This window comes from Rattus norvegicus, chromosome 14, assembly GCF_021556685.1.
Source record: "Rattus norvegicus strain SHRSP/BbbUtx chromosome 14, alternate assembly SHRSP_T2T, whole genome shotgun sequence".
Classification (NCBI taxonomy): domain Eukaryota; kingdom Metazoa; phylum Chordata; class Mammalia; order Rodentia; family Muridae; genus Rattus; species Rattus norvegicus.
The window spans coordinates 86,416,714-86,430,102 of record NC_141547.1 but is presented as its reverse complement, the minus strand read 5'-3'; the positions used below and the strand labels follow the sequence as shown (position 1 = coordinate 86,430,102).

Sequence of the window (13,389 nt, the reverse complement as noted above, 5' to 3'; positions counted from 1 at the left end):
CTTAAAAAATCCAAATGCCTTAGCCATTACATGATGACACGTTGATTCGTTAATTGCTTAGTGGCGGGGTGTGGCCCTTGAAGTTGGATCTGAAGTGTTTATGGAATGGACCACAGAGTGACAGATCTCATCTCCTATTATTAGACCTGTGTTTGCAAGGAATGCATTCTTGGAGCAAGGGATTCCACATACATTCTAAAGTGCCCTCTGAACTCTTGGAGGTGAGGCAGACCCTGGAGGGACCCAACACCTGCCTTTCCTGACTCAGCATGTCTATGTGAAGTTGTGCTCTCAGTGAACCAAACCCTGTGTAACAGCCACTAGAACCTAACACATTCTCCTTGCATCACAGACGGCCTCCTGACAGGAAGAACCCCTCGCACAGCTGTCATCAGCCAGCATCAGGACCAAGCCACCCCAGGTTATCCGACTGTATACGTGAAGTGACCCTCTCCAGAATTCTCCTACCAGGGATCGAGACATCAGGGGCCTTCCTGAATATGCACTTCAGTGCTGTACCTATCGCCTATCCTACCCTTTAGGAGAGAATCCTCTAGCCAGGCCACACACCTTCTGCTTTCCCATGGGAAGGCTCCTGGGCTCTGGATCCACACTGGTCTTGGTCCACGTGGCACTGGTTGACCACATAGGCACCAGGGGTTACTTAGGGTCAAAGAACCACCGTTTCCACCACATTCATCCTGTCAGCTGTGAACATAGCAACGCCTTTCCTCTCTGGTGTCGAAGAGCTTAGAATGATTTATGTATAAGATAGTTGTCTAGGTGCCTCAGCTCCTGGATTGAATCCTCTTTCTGCCTGAGGTAAGAAGGTTAGCTTCCCATCCCCATGCCAGCTGAGGGAGGCTCCAGTTTTGCCTTCTGAACTCTGAGTCCAATGACATCTACAAGCAGATCCCTGAATCTAAGTCTATTCCAAGCAGTTCCTCTAATCCCCAGCCTAAGGAGCCAGGAATCACAAACCAACTCTAATATTCCCTATGAGAGAGAGAGAGAGAGAGAGAGAGAGAGAGAGAGAGAGAGAGAGACAGACAGAGAGAGTGTGTGTGTGTGTGTGTGTGTGTGCGTGCGCAAGCGTGCATTCGCTATTGGTTCAAGCCCACTATAGAAATATACAAAGCTAATCATAGCCAGAGAAGCAAGATCTTCAAGGGCCCACATAATATCCAAGCTGCCAGACTCGCTCTTTATAAACTTCACCAAGCCAAACGCACCCTTTAAAAGCTGAAGCTGCTAAAAGTCATGAGCAAGTCAGTATCTGGCAGCTACGTATGTACAGCCATGTAAAAATGGAAAATGCCAGCATCCCTTCTGCCCCAGGGTGCTGACCGGGCACGCAGTGTGTGTAGCAATGTTCTTCCCCTACCGCTGTTATACTCAGCATGAAGGGTACACCCTTGCACTAAAGCACACCCTCCAACTCCGTTGACTGGAGCTCTGTACAGACTGTGAGTAAGATGCCCGGAACTCCGAGAGTCCAATAACTTACCTTGCTGAGGGCGGTGGTTGTTGGGAGAATGGAGTGAAACCTTACCCAATTCCACAATCCTAACTGCCTCCCTCTTACTCAACCCATTAAAGCAAGTCTCTGTGGGTTGCTATTAGGACAGTGGTCTAGGAGTCCTTCAGCGCACACATCAACACAACGTGAGCTCTCCCGAAAGCTACTCGGATCTGCCAGCCAAGCCCACAGCCTGAATCCTCTGTTAGCCCTTTCTAGCTCTTCATTCCTTAGTGAGCAGTAGTAGGGCCCAAGACTGATGGCTGGCTCAGTCTGCTCAGCTGTATCTGGGGCTACCAATCCTGCCTCTAGGAACCAAGAAGCTAGAGCTAGGACTTCTGGGAGGGAGGGGGGAACCTAGATGTCAGTCCTTTATAGCAAACTCACGTGCATGGGTAGTTTCTGAAGTATCCATCTGCTTAGGCCAGACTTGTCTCTACAGTATTAGGTTATGGTTATTGCTTCTATGACAGAAGGGGTCCGGAAGCCCTGGTGGCTTTGGAGTCTGAGAAACAACTGGATTGCTGCCTGTGTGGGGACATACACCTGTAGGTACAGACACCCCAGGAGTGGACTGTCCCAGGTTGGCACAGCCCATGGAAGCATTCTGGGGCTGTGTTCTATTCTACAGTCTCAGGCACGGGAGGCATGCTAGGGGTGGGAAGGGGACACAACAGGGTAATTTCCCAAGGGCCACAGCATTACAAGCAAGGGCTGAAGTGGGTACCAGGCCTTTCCTCATTTTTGGTACAAGTGAACAAGCACCTGTAACTGGTGCACTATTTACAGAGCATCTTAAAATAAATAATTTGGAGAGAATCCTACCTAAATGGCTCTAACATTTGTACAATGAATACTGTACAAGATTAAAAATAAATAAGGCAATATAATACATTTTTATCACAAGTAAAAAGAAAGTCGTTTATCACCAAACCCCAAGGAACATTATTATGGCTGCTTGTGTGGTTCCTGACCTCACAGGAAGTAGGCGGGTTTGGAACTGCTGATGATGGAGATGTCGCCCCTGAAGAAGACACCCAGCCAAGACTCCTGTGCGGTCTACTTCAGAACAGTTCTGTGCCTGGAGATGGCCATGTCATTCTATAAGGTTGCTTTCTCGAGCTCTGACCACACCTTGAGTGGTTCTGCCCATGCACCCACGTGGTCTCAGTTTTACACACTCACACATGATCGCAGTGCTATAGACCTAGGCTGCCTCTGCTCAGAGTCCAGGGGTCACTGGCTGGCCTCCTCCCTGATGGCTCTGATGGTCTGCCTGCTGCACCCTCAGGCTGTGGCCAATTTCAGCTCCTTGTGGTTGTGGGAGTGATGTCCTGGCTTCTTGCTGGCTGGAACTGTGTTGTCCTCCTAAGTCTCTTCAGTGAGTTTCATGTCCTCATCTTCAGATCAGCAACAGAGACTCAGTCCTGGGCACACTTTGTACCTTTCCCAGCCTGGCCATCTTTCTGTCCACTTCTGAGGGGCCATGTGTCCACACTACCCCATTGGTATAATCTAGGATCCTTTCTCAATCAATCCTTCAGGCCTACCCACTCTAAGTCCCCTTGTGAAGGTCCTTCACTGTGGCAAAGGACACACACAGGACCTGGGTCTGTCATATGAGCATCTTTGAGAATCACTCCTCTGTCCCTAACCTGGACACCAGAGAGGCAGTGGTTAAGCCACTCTGAGGAAGCCCAGGCTGTGTGAGAGGTTCTCTACCCTCCTCAATGGCCTAGAAGAGCCAGGGCCACAACGTACTCACTTGTTCTGGATGCTCCTGTCTGGGCTAACTGCTTCAAATCTGGCTAAGACAGACAAGGTGAGAAACTCCCAGTGCAAATTAGCCCCATGAGGAAAAGCCATTTGTCCCAAGGATAGGAAAACATGGGGGCAGGCAGAAGACAATAGCCACAGAAGAAAACTTGCACACCCTAGCCAGCTTCTGGTCAGATGAATCTGCCCCTTCCGAATTTTTCTTATAAATGGCATCTTTGATGGTCTTCAGGGCCATGGGAGAAACCAAAAGCCTCCCCCCTCAGCTCTCCTGGAGCCAACATTCCCCCAACACTGTTACAACACCGAAATACTAAGTAAGCCACAGGGACCAGACATGACCAGCAGTGGATGATGAAGCTCTCTTCTCTCCAACCCTGAAGGCTGCAGTGGAGTGCTGAGGTCAGCCTGGCCCTGGCTCTGGGTTCTAGCCAGAGTGGGGTGATAGAAAGGCAGCAAACAATGCTGCACCACGCTGCCTGATATCATCAGGAAGGCAACAAGGCAGGGTGGGCACAGGTCAGAGTTCCTCTGCAGAAGGTACTAGAAGATATCCTTACCACCAAACACAAGTTCCAGCCTAGTCCATAGAGAATGGGCAATCTTCACGCCACCCCACCCCTGCCCCAGGGTACCCTGTGGTGCAGTCTCAAGGACCTGGGAGGCTCTGCATGCAGCCTCCAGCTCTCCCTTGCTGGACGTTTTCTTCCTACCCACAGGTGACCTGAGTCTGGCCTCAGCTGAGTGTCCCAGGGAATAGGCACTAACTTGCCCGTAAAAATTACCCAGGTGCCAATATAGCCACAAACTTGAGCCAGAGCCGAGACCGAAAACACCACATATGAACCCTGCCAAGGAACACTAGGCTTTGCTCTGCCCTATTCCAAGAAGACGGGACCCTCAGAAGCGGGGAAAGCCCTTGAGGAGCTGTGAGGAAATGAGCCTCCATAGACACGATCAGGCATAGTTTATGCCCACCTGCCCTCTTTCAAGCTGCCTCCCTTCCTGTGAGTGAAGCTGAATGTCTCCAGAAGCCAGGTTTCATCCCGCTATTTCCGGCCAGTTGCTTCCTACCAGCTCCTCCAGAATCCTGTCCCAGATAGGATTTCGTCACAGCCGCAGTCACTGGGAAGCACAAGTGGTCTGTCAACAGGGTCGCTCTCTCTCTTCACTGTGGAGCAGGGACACCACACCTAGACTCGGAAACACACACTCTGCCGACTCTGAAACCTCCAAGAGGAGGGCCGGTTATACCAAGTGGATGATGTCTTCCAGCAAGGAGAAGGCTCGTGGGTGCAGTGGGTCAATCACTCAGCATACATGAAGACTTGGTTCTTATTAAACTTATGGTGTCCAAGACCCCACAGAGGAGACAAGGCAGCACACGCCCCTCCCTCCTCTCTGCACACGCAGGGATGGCACAGGAAGAGGAGGGCCCACTGTTGCAGCAGTCAGAAACCAGCAGCCAGGCAGGGTTGGAAGAGAATGCACGGGCCAGGAGGACAGAAGTGGGACTGTAGAATCCTCCTGAGGATCCCAGAAGACCTGCCTCTGGCTGTTATCAAAAGCCTACTTTTGAGGAAAGCCAGCAACCCTGTTCTTCATGCAGAAAGAGGTGTCTGTTCAATTCTTCCTATACTGCCCTGACCAAGACCTGACCAGCTCTTTGCTGTGCCCATGATTATGAACAGCTCAACTGTCATGGCCCTGCCCAGCGGGGCCAACTTCCCAGTGTAACACTCATACTTGAAGCTGCTACTCAGGGTTGGAGTTACCCATAAGCCAGGACCTACCAAGCTACCATAAGCCAGTTGACTTGGGGCTCAGTCATGGTGGGCTCCTCTGCCAGCTGGACTTCCATAGCTTTTGCTATGGCCATGAAGATACTCCCAAGGTCCCAACACCAATGCCAACACTAGCCAGGCATAACCAGGTCATTAATGAAGAGACAGGGCTCAGTGTGCCCCAAGGGGTGACTTGGGCACATCTCCCGTTGGCCTCAGGCCACACTTAGGCAATGCTTCTTCTCCAGCCCAGCCACTTGGCAACTGCTCCTCTGGCTGGTCCTGGCTAGAGCCATGATGGCTTGTGTCACCCTGGAGCATTCCTGTCTTGCATGCATCTCCAGTGGCCCGTGGGCTCCACTAGGCTTCCTTCCCTGCTGCTGTGGATGACAGGTACTGGCTAGTGGGGGCTGGAGAGAGCCCCGGTTTGATTGGGGGTCCAGCTGCAGGACACAATGGGGGCCGCCTGGCCTGGCCTCCGCCGCCTCTCCCATAAGGAAACATCCTTCGCTCCAAGCGAAGGGACCTGCTGTGGGAACTGCTCCCATCAGTCCTGCCTTCTAGAAAGTACGTTAGCATCTCTCCCTTGCCCTTGACGCTGACTTTGCCTCTGCACACAAACTGGTATGAGCACCTGTTCAGCAGTCGGTGGACTTCCTCAGTCACCTGCCAGGGGAAAGAAGCCAGCATTACTCTTAGCCAGGGATAATGGGGTAGGGTGGGGGTGCGGTCTTCTGGAGGGTAGGAGTTCCCCAGAGTACCTTTGACCCTGCACTTGACTTCCCATCCCGACTCCCCAATCCTGGCAGCATCTGGACAAAGCTACTTCCTATCTGGGCAAGAGGGGACAGCTGGGGCCAGGGACCTAGCAGGGCTTGGGTGAGCCATTGTGACTGCTTTGTGTACCAGTCAGGGGCTGTGTGGGACTAGCCCAGTGTTAAAGAGAGAGGGGCAGCCTCTCTGGATTCGGGCTGTAGATACCTCAGCAAGGTAGGGTCTGGTGCTTGTACCCCACCACTGGGATTGGCACCCTAAATTTCTTGGATTGGAGTACAGCTCCTGGATGGGGCCTTTGGTAGGAGAAGACGCAGAAGACAAAGAAAGCCAGGAGGAAATGGGCATCTCTCTTGGCTCCTCTTTTCTCAGGCTTCAGACGAGTAAGACTCTCTGCCTCCCCAACCAGAGAGAAGATGAAGTGTGAAATATCTCCGATTTATGGCACAGTGCTAAGCCAGCAGGGGAGGGCTCTACACCTCCTCGTTTCCTGGCTTCGGCTCCCCACCCCATTTTATTCCAAACAATGAAATTGTCTCCAGCTACAGATCTAGGGAGGGCGGCCCTCCACACGGAATTGAGCACCAGTGTAAAGATATCACACAGGAGCCTTCTTAATCAAATACTAGAAAATGTCTTTAGGACAAAGAATTTAAATCTTCTTGCCCCTCCATCCTGCCAGACTTTTACGTAAATATTTTCATCCTCACCCCCAAAACTGTGAGCAAAAATAAAAAAATCAAACTCTCTCCACTAGGTTGCTTTCACCACAGCAAGGAAAGCAGGTTGGGGGTGGGGCGGGGGTGGGGCTCCCTTGGGTGTGACCAGTCTGGGGAAGGTTGTAGGGGAGTGTAAGGATCTTCTCCATGGTAACGCCATATGTTGCGCGTCCCATACACGAGAGCAGAGGTAGTTGCACCACCAAGCAGACACTCAGCGCACAGAAGCTGCGCACGTAAAAAGATGCTGCAATCTGTGGATATTTTAACACAGTAGAAGAAATCCGGGGAAGAAAGCGAATTGTCACCGAGGCAAAACGGCAGAGCTGCCGAGGAACACCAGAACTTGGCGCTGGTAGGAGACACTGGACCGCATGCTTGCTCCTCACAGGGCTTCATGGTGATCTGAAGGTCCAATCAATGCCCAGTGAGAGGATGCAATTTCATAATAACCGTGATGTCAGAAAAATCCTGTCAGTGGCAGTGGCCTACCCACAGCCACAGTCCGCTCGGGTATCCTGAGTTCCCTGCTCTGTCCCTACAGGTCCTGAAACCAGGGGGAAATGCACCACAATGATAAGGATGCTGCTCCAAAACCCAGGAAGGCTGCGGGGGATTGGATGCCAGGGCAGCCTTTGTAAGCTCCATTCGACCTACAGAAGTACATCTAAACAGCGGGCCTAATGTTATTCTAGAGGAAAACACTAAAAGCCGGACCTTTCCCCGACACTGATGAAGACGGTGGCTCCTGGAAGGTATCATAGCCACCCAGTCTTGTGAGGCACCTCAGAGGCAATGGGGAGGTCTACCATCCTGTTCTTAAAGCACGGGAGAAGCATCTCCTTCTTCCTTCTCTGACACTTGGATGGTCGCCATGGTATTTTGTTTCTTCGTTGCTTCTGAGACCTGATCTCACTCTAGGGCTTTGCCTGTCCCAGAACTCACTCTGCAGACCAGGCTGGCCTCAGATTCACAGAGCTCTGCCTGCCTCTGCCTCCCAAGCACAGGGATGAAAGGCTTGTGCCATCAAACCCAGACAGGACCATGGCTTTGAAACAAGGGAGAGCGCTGAGAAGCCAGGCTATCAGGCCACTTAGTGACCGCCTCATTCCCCGTGATTCTTGTGATTCTCGAGTTTATATATGCTCACTCAGGAGTGGCCCCAATGACGCCTGGCGGAATCAAATAATAAAAGCAACCTGCCAGGCTTAGCAGTTTGCCCAGGTCCCCAGCCAACACCTCCGCTTAGTTGGTCCTTCCACTGATTGGCCACAGACCCCAGGCTCACCTGAGATTCCCGATGCCTCACCCGACACCCCGGTTTGTCTTTTGGATTTCTGGATGATTTACCTGAATTCTTCCCTGGACCCCAGTGCTATCCATCCGACTGGCCACATTGACTGTGTTTCCCCAGATGTCATACTGGGGCCTGCGAGCACCGATCACTCCAGCGACCACGGGGCCAACGTTGATGCCTGAAAAACAGCCACACCACAGCCTCTGGGCAGCTGGAAACCTGTGACGGAGCCTCCAGCTGTTCTCGATGAAAGGCATGCCTTTCTGAATCTTGGTTGGAGGGCCACATAGAGTCAGGCTCCATTCTTAAGGAAACCCCCCCCAGCCTAACACAGGTGGCAGCACCCCAATCCAGTACAGGGTTCCCCAGGTAGGCAGTGGGCAGCCCCCTTGGCACTGCCCACCATATATGCAGTAGTGCTGGCCTTCAGAGCAAGTCCTCACTCTACAGAAAAGTCCAAGGTCCAAACTTGCAAAATTGATACCGTTTTATATGTAGGTAAAGCATTACTAATAAGCTTGCTTCAAAGGTAAGCAGGGTACTAACCAGGCTTGTTAGAAACTGGAGGAAGGGAAGTTTTGTGCCGTAACTGACGTTCAGGGTTACTGAGAAAGTTTCTGCTCTAGACTGTTCACCAAGATTGACCTCTACTCAGGGCCCATACCCGTAACAAGAGGAGACAACTCTGGCTCAAATCCCACCTCTAGGTTCATCCCCACATCGAAGAACTTGCCTCTGAGGGCAGCTCAAAGGTACAGAGCCAGGGATAACGACCACCATGAAGTCCTGGTCTGTCGATAAATCCCCCGTGCTCTTATCAGGAAAAGCAAAATTCTGCCAAGTGTACAAGGATGAGCTGGGGGTAACTGTTTGAAAACACTGGCATACTTAAGAAGTAATTCTGGCAATACCTTTGCTGTGTAAATCTCCCATTTGCCCAAGTGGCAAGACTTGTTATCTCCTGTCTCTGTTTAAACTGTTCAAAGTGTAACCTGGGGCCGGGATCCGAAAGAGATTTAAGGATAACGGCATATACAGAATACATAGCCTAAGGTCTGAATAACTTAGCAAAAATCTATTCACCCGTGGCTCCTCTCTGGGCATCGGCCAGAGCTAGACACATGTTATCACTAAAGCACTTTCTCCTTATTTTCCCTGAGTAGAGTCTTACTGGGGGACATATTTCTCAATCACTGTCACTTTGGCCCTTGTGCTCTGGAGACACCAGGAAGTCTGTCTCCACAGCCTTTATGCCCACAGCATACCTCACCTCTCAGCCCCCTAACGTAGTAGTAGCTTATTAGATTTTCTCTGACATAGCACTGAAGCTACATGGCTCAGGCTGTGGGCGCTGGCACCAAGCACAAATTCAAATGCACAGAGAGGAGGAGGAGGGCACGAAGCCCGTCTCCTCCCACAGATCAGGGTCCAGAGGACCTCAAGGACCTGCAGAGCCCGACAGCATCCCATCTGGTCGAGGCACACTCACGTCTGAGTCACTGTGAGTGAGCACTCTGGCTACGCACCTGAGTCACATCTCAGGTGAAGGCTGACTTTCCAACACGGTTTGCAAACACAAGAAAGAGACCTGGGTCTCACTCTCAAGTCACAGCCGAGGAAGGGGCCGTCTGCTGCTAGACGCCCTCCCAAACCTCTTTCCAAAGAGACTTGCATGCAGCAGCCACCAGGATGGTGATGGGGGAGCCTGTCTCCGGGTGCCAAGGATGCAGGGGTTTCTCCAAATGGCTATGGCAGTGAATGGGGACCCTACTGTGCTTCCTGAGTTTTACTTCAATCCTTACTCCTAAGTCCCTTTGGGAAGCAGCCCATGTCCACAAGCCACCTGCAGAGACAATGCTGTCCCCATGCACTCCGGACCAACAACAACCTCCTCTGAGACCACGGGCCTGCACTGACCCTGCACCCCCCCCATCAGAGGCAGACACCTACCGACTCGGAGAACGAAGTCGTTGTAGGACTGGTAGTTGATCTCATCCAGGACATCAAACATGTCGATGGCAAAGTCTGCCAGCGTGCTCAGATGGGAAGAGATGGACTTCTTAGCCTAGGTGTGAAGAAACAGAACAGTGAGCGTGTAGAGTACCAGGGCAGAAGGCAGCAGGGACCATCCAGGTAGGTCCTGGGACTGGGATTTAATTCCTACACAATATAGCAGTTGTGGAACCAGCAGGTGCTCTTGGTACCTAGCTGGGGACGCATCGATTCTCCCATTGTACAGATAGAAAATTCAAGCTATTGCCCAAACAGTGGCTTCCGAGAGACACAGGCAGAAACCACCCAAAGTCATGCAGTCTGGGTCACGCCCCTCTGGAGGTACGGGGAACAGCCCCTGGAAGCGGGCATCAGATACCCTATTGGACACCTATTTGGACAATGCTGGCAATACATGGTGCACACGAACCAAGCAAGGGCTAGGGACATACGTGAGGGAAGGGTGCCAGCTCCCTTCCTGGATCCTGACACTGCATCTGCGTGGATGTGGCTGAGGGACAAAGTCCTTCCATTCACAGAACAACGATGGCCAAAAGGTTTCCACTTCTGTATTCATCCAGGAGACTTCCTGTCCTCAACATCAGGGAACTGATGCTCTTAAAACAACGCTGAGCAGGCTTTATTATTTTTTAGGAACTTTAATTTATATGCAGCTGAGTGGACGCTAAGGAGTCTCTATGTAGCAGCCTCTTCTACATACAATTGCCTGCTGCCGAATTCTTGCGTCCCGGTGGCCCATTTGTTACAGTCAGTGAGCCAACACTGGCATATAATTACCAGCCCACAGCCACAGTTAGCATTAGAGCTCGCCCTTGGTATTGTGTGTTCTGCAGGCTTGATGAAATGTGTGATACCATGCAGTGTGACACAATAGCGTCCCTGCTCTATAAACCCTCCCTGCTCTGCTGAGCCATCACTCTTGCTACCCCATACCCAGAAGCCGCTAGTTCTGTCTCTGTGGTTTTGTCTTTCTCAGACAGTAGCCTCAGGTCTCGCTGTGTCTCCGTCACCTGCACTCCTCTATTTTACAGCAGTAGCATTTAATTCTATGGACATGGCAGGACATCTTTATCCGTTTGTCCAGTGAAGGGACTTATGTTGGCTTCCTGTTTTTAGCGATTCGGGGTAACACTGCAATGTACGGGTGTCTGTGTGGATGTAAGTTTGCATCTTTTCGGTGAACACCAAGAACTGCCATGGTGGGGGTGTACAGGCATCCGTAACAGTCTGAACGGCTTTGTAAGAAGTAGCCAAACTGTTTCCACAGTGACCAGAACATTTTGTGTTCCCAGCAGTAAAGGACAAGAGTTCCTGTTGTCCTGCAGACTCCCCAGCACTTGGTGGCTTCAGTGTTCTGGATCCGGGCTGTTTGACTGGGTCAGTGTAGTTCAATGTCAATGCTTCAGTTTCCTCCCTAAGAACTTAAAAGGTGGGGCAGCGTCTTGTGCCCTTCCTTGCCTCTGTAGATCTCCATTGGTGGGAACCCTCTCCAGACTGCCCACTTTTTAACTAGATAGCATTTTTCTGATTGTTTTTTTAAATAATCTTACAGGTCTTTAAAATTTTATTTTAAGTGTAAGTCTTTTATCAGACAGGTGGCAAATTTGTCCCATTCACAATGTCACTTACAGAGTAGGGGTTTCATTTAATGAAGCCCAGTTAATATAATCTTTTCTTTCAGGAACCATGCTTTTGGGGTTATATTTTTGGTGTTACATCTAAGATGAACCATCCCAAACTCAGCGCCATCTAGTTTTTCTCCCAAGTCCAGACGTTCTTAGACTGTGATTTTGCATTTAGCTGAATGACTTGCCTTGAATCAACCTTGTGAAGAGCAGGACGTCTTTATCTTGGCTGTGGTTTTCATGTGAATGTTCAAACGGAGATCAACTGAGCACAGTTCTGGGTGTCTCTTTCTGGCCACTCTATCCTGTCCCCGGTCAATGTGAAATGTCCCCCAGCGCACTACACTGTCGTAACGGCCGAAGCTGTCTGGTGAGCTCTTCAATTTTGTCTAGGCTTCTTCTGCATCCTTTGTCAGTTCAGTTTGTCAAGGTCATGACATTTCCTGAGACAGTTTTGACTGAGTCTGAATTAATTTCGTAAATCAAATTTAAAAGCACTGATATCTTGACAGCAGTCATCTTTCCCATGCAGGGACATGGAACAGTTTTCCTTATATAGGTCTTAGATATTCCAAGTTATATTTATACCCAGTGTTATACTTTAGCTCTAATATAAGCGGTTTTACGTCTGGAATTTCAAATAACAGTTGTTCATTTCGATTATAGAGAGGACTGACTTTTACACACGAAGTCTGGGTCCTGCAACCTTCCTACGCTCATTCATTAGCTCCCTGGTTGTGAGTGTCACTCGCCCATCCCCCACCCATCCATCACTGGTTCTTTCAGGTTTTCCACGTATAGAATCATGTCGTCTGCAAAGCCAGAGTTTTCTTTCTTCCTTCAAAATTCGTATGTGTTTCATCTCCTTCTCTTGTCCAAAGGCCTTGGGTAGGGCTTCCAGAACATTGTTAAATATAAGTGGGTATGAGTAGGGTATGCTGGTGTACACGATCCCAGAAATTAGGAGGCAGAGGAAGAAGGATTGGGGTTCATTGCCAGCTTGGGCTATATAGTAGTTCAAGTCCAGGCTAGACTATTTATCAATATCCTGATTTCAATAATTAATGACTATACTAATATTAATGCTGATTAGAAGGGATATTCTTGTAACACTCCGGACCCTGAGCCGGGGAGTTTGTGTCCATTAGATAGAGTGGTCAGCTATAGGGTTTCATGTATAGAGTGTTAGGCTATAGGGTTTCATGTATAGAGTGTTAGGCTATAGGGTTTCATGTATAGAGTGTTAGGCTATAGGGTTTCATGTATAGAGTGTTATGCTATAGGGTTTTATGTATAGAGTGTCAGGCTATAGGGTTTCATGTATAGAGTGTTAGGCTATAGGGTTTTATGTATAGAGTGCTAGGCTATAGGGTTTTATGTATAGAGTGTTAGGCTATAGGGTTTCATGTATAGAGTGGTCAGCTATAGGGTTTTATATAGAGAGTGTTAGACTATAGGATTTTATGTTTATTCTTTGTTAACTTAAAAGTTTTCTTCTTCTGATTTCAATCATTTTTATTCAGGAAGGGGTCTTGAATCAAATGGATTTTTTGCATCTTTTTTTGGATCTTACATTGAAAGGGTGAATTTCACAAATTCATTTTGGAATGCTAAAGCAGTCCTATATACCCTGGAATAAATCGTACCTGGCCCTCAGGTAGGATTCACTTATAATAATAAGTTGCGTTTGTGAGAGACAAAGACTGACCTGTGGCTTTCCTTTCCTGTGATGCCTTTGTCTAGCTTTGGTCTGAGAGTGTGACCTAGGATGAGCCAGGGAAACTTTCCCTCTGCCTGCCATCTGGAAGAGGCTGGGAGTGACTGGTACCATTCATTCCTTAAATGTTTAGCCAAACGAGTCCTGCTCTGGGGGAGGGTCAAT

General features: G+C 49.7%; 1 protein-coding gene across 1 annotated transcript in view; it reads right to left on the bottom strand.

The window, feature by feature from the left end:
• Positions 1 to 5,439: 5,439 nt before the first annotated feature.
• The window catches only part of Adcy1 (adenylate cyclase 1), a 109,321-nt gene continuing 101,371 nt past the window's right edge, over positions 5,440 to 13,389 (bottom strand). Inside the window, 3 exon segments of the mRNA NM_001107239.1 lie at positions 5,440 to 5,745; positions 7,923 to 8,047; positions 9,820 to 9,934. Coding sequence (NP_001100709.1) covers positions 5,440 to 5,745; positions 7,923 to 8,047; positions 9,820 to 9,934 — 546 coding nt within the window.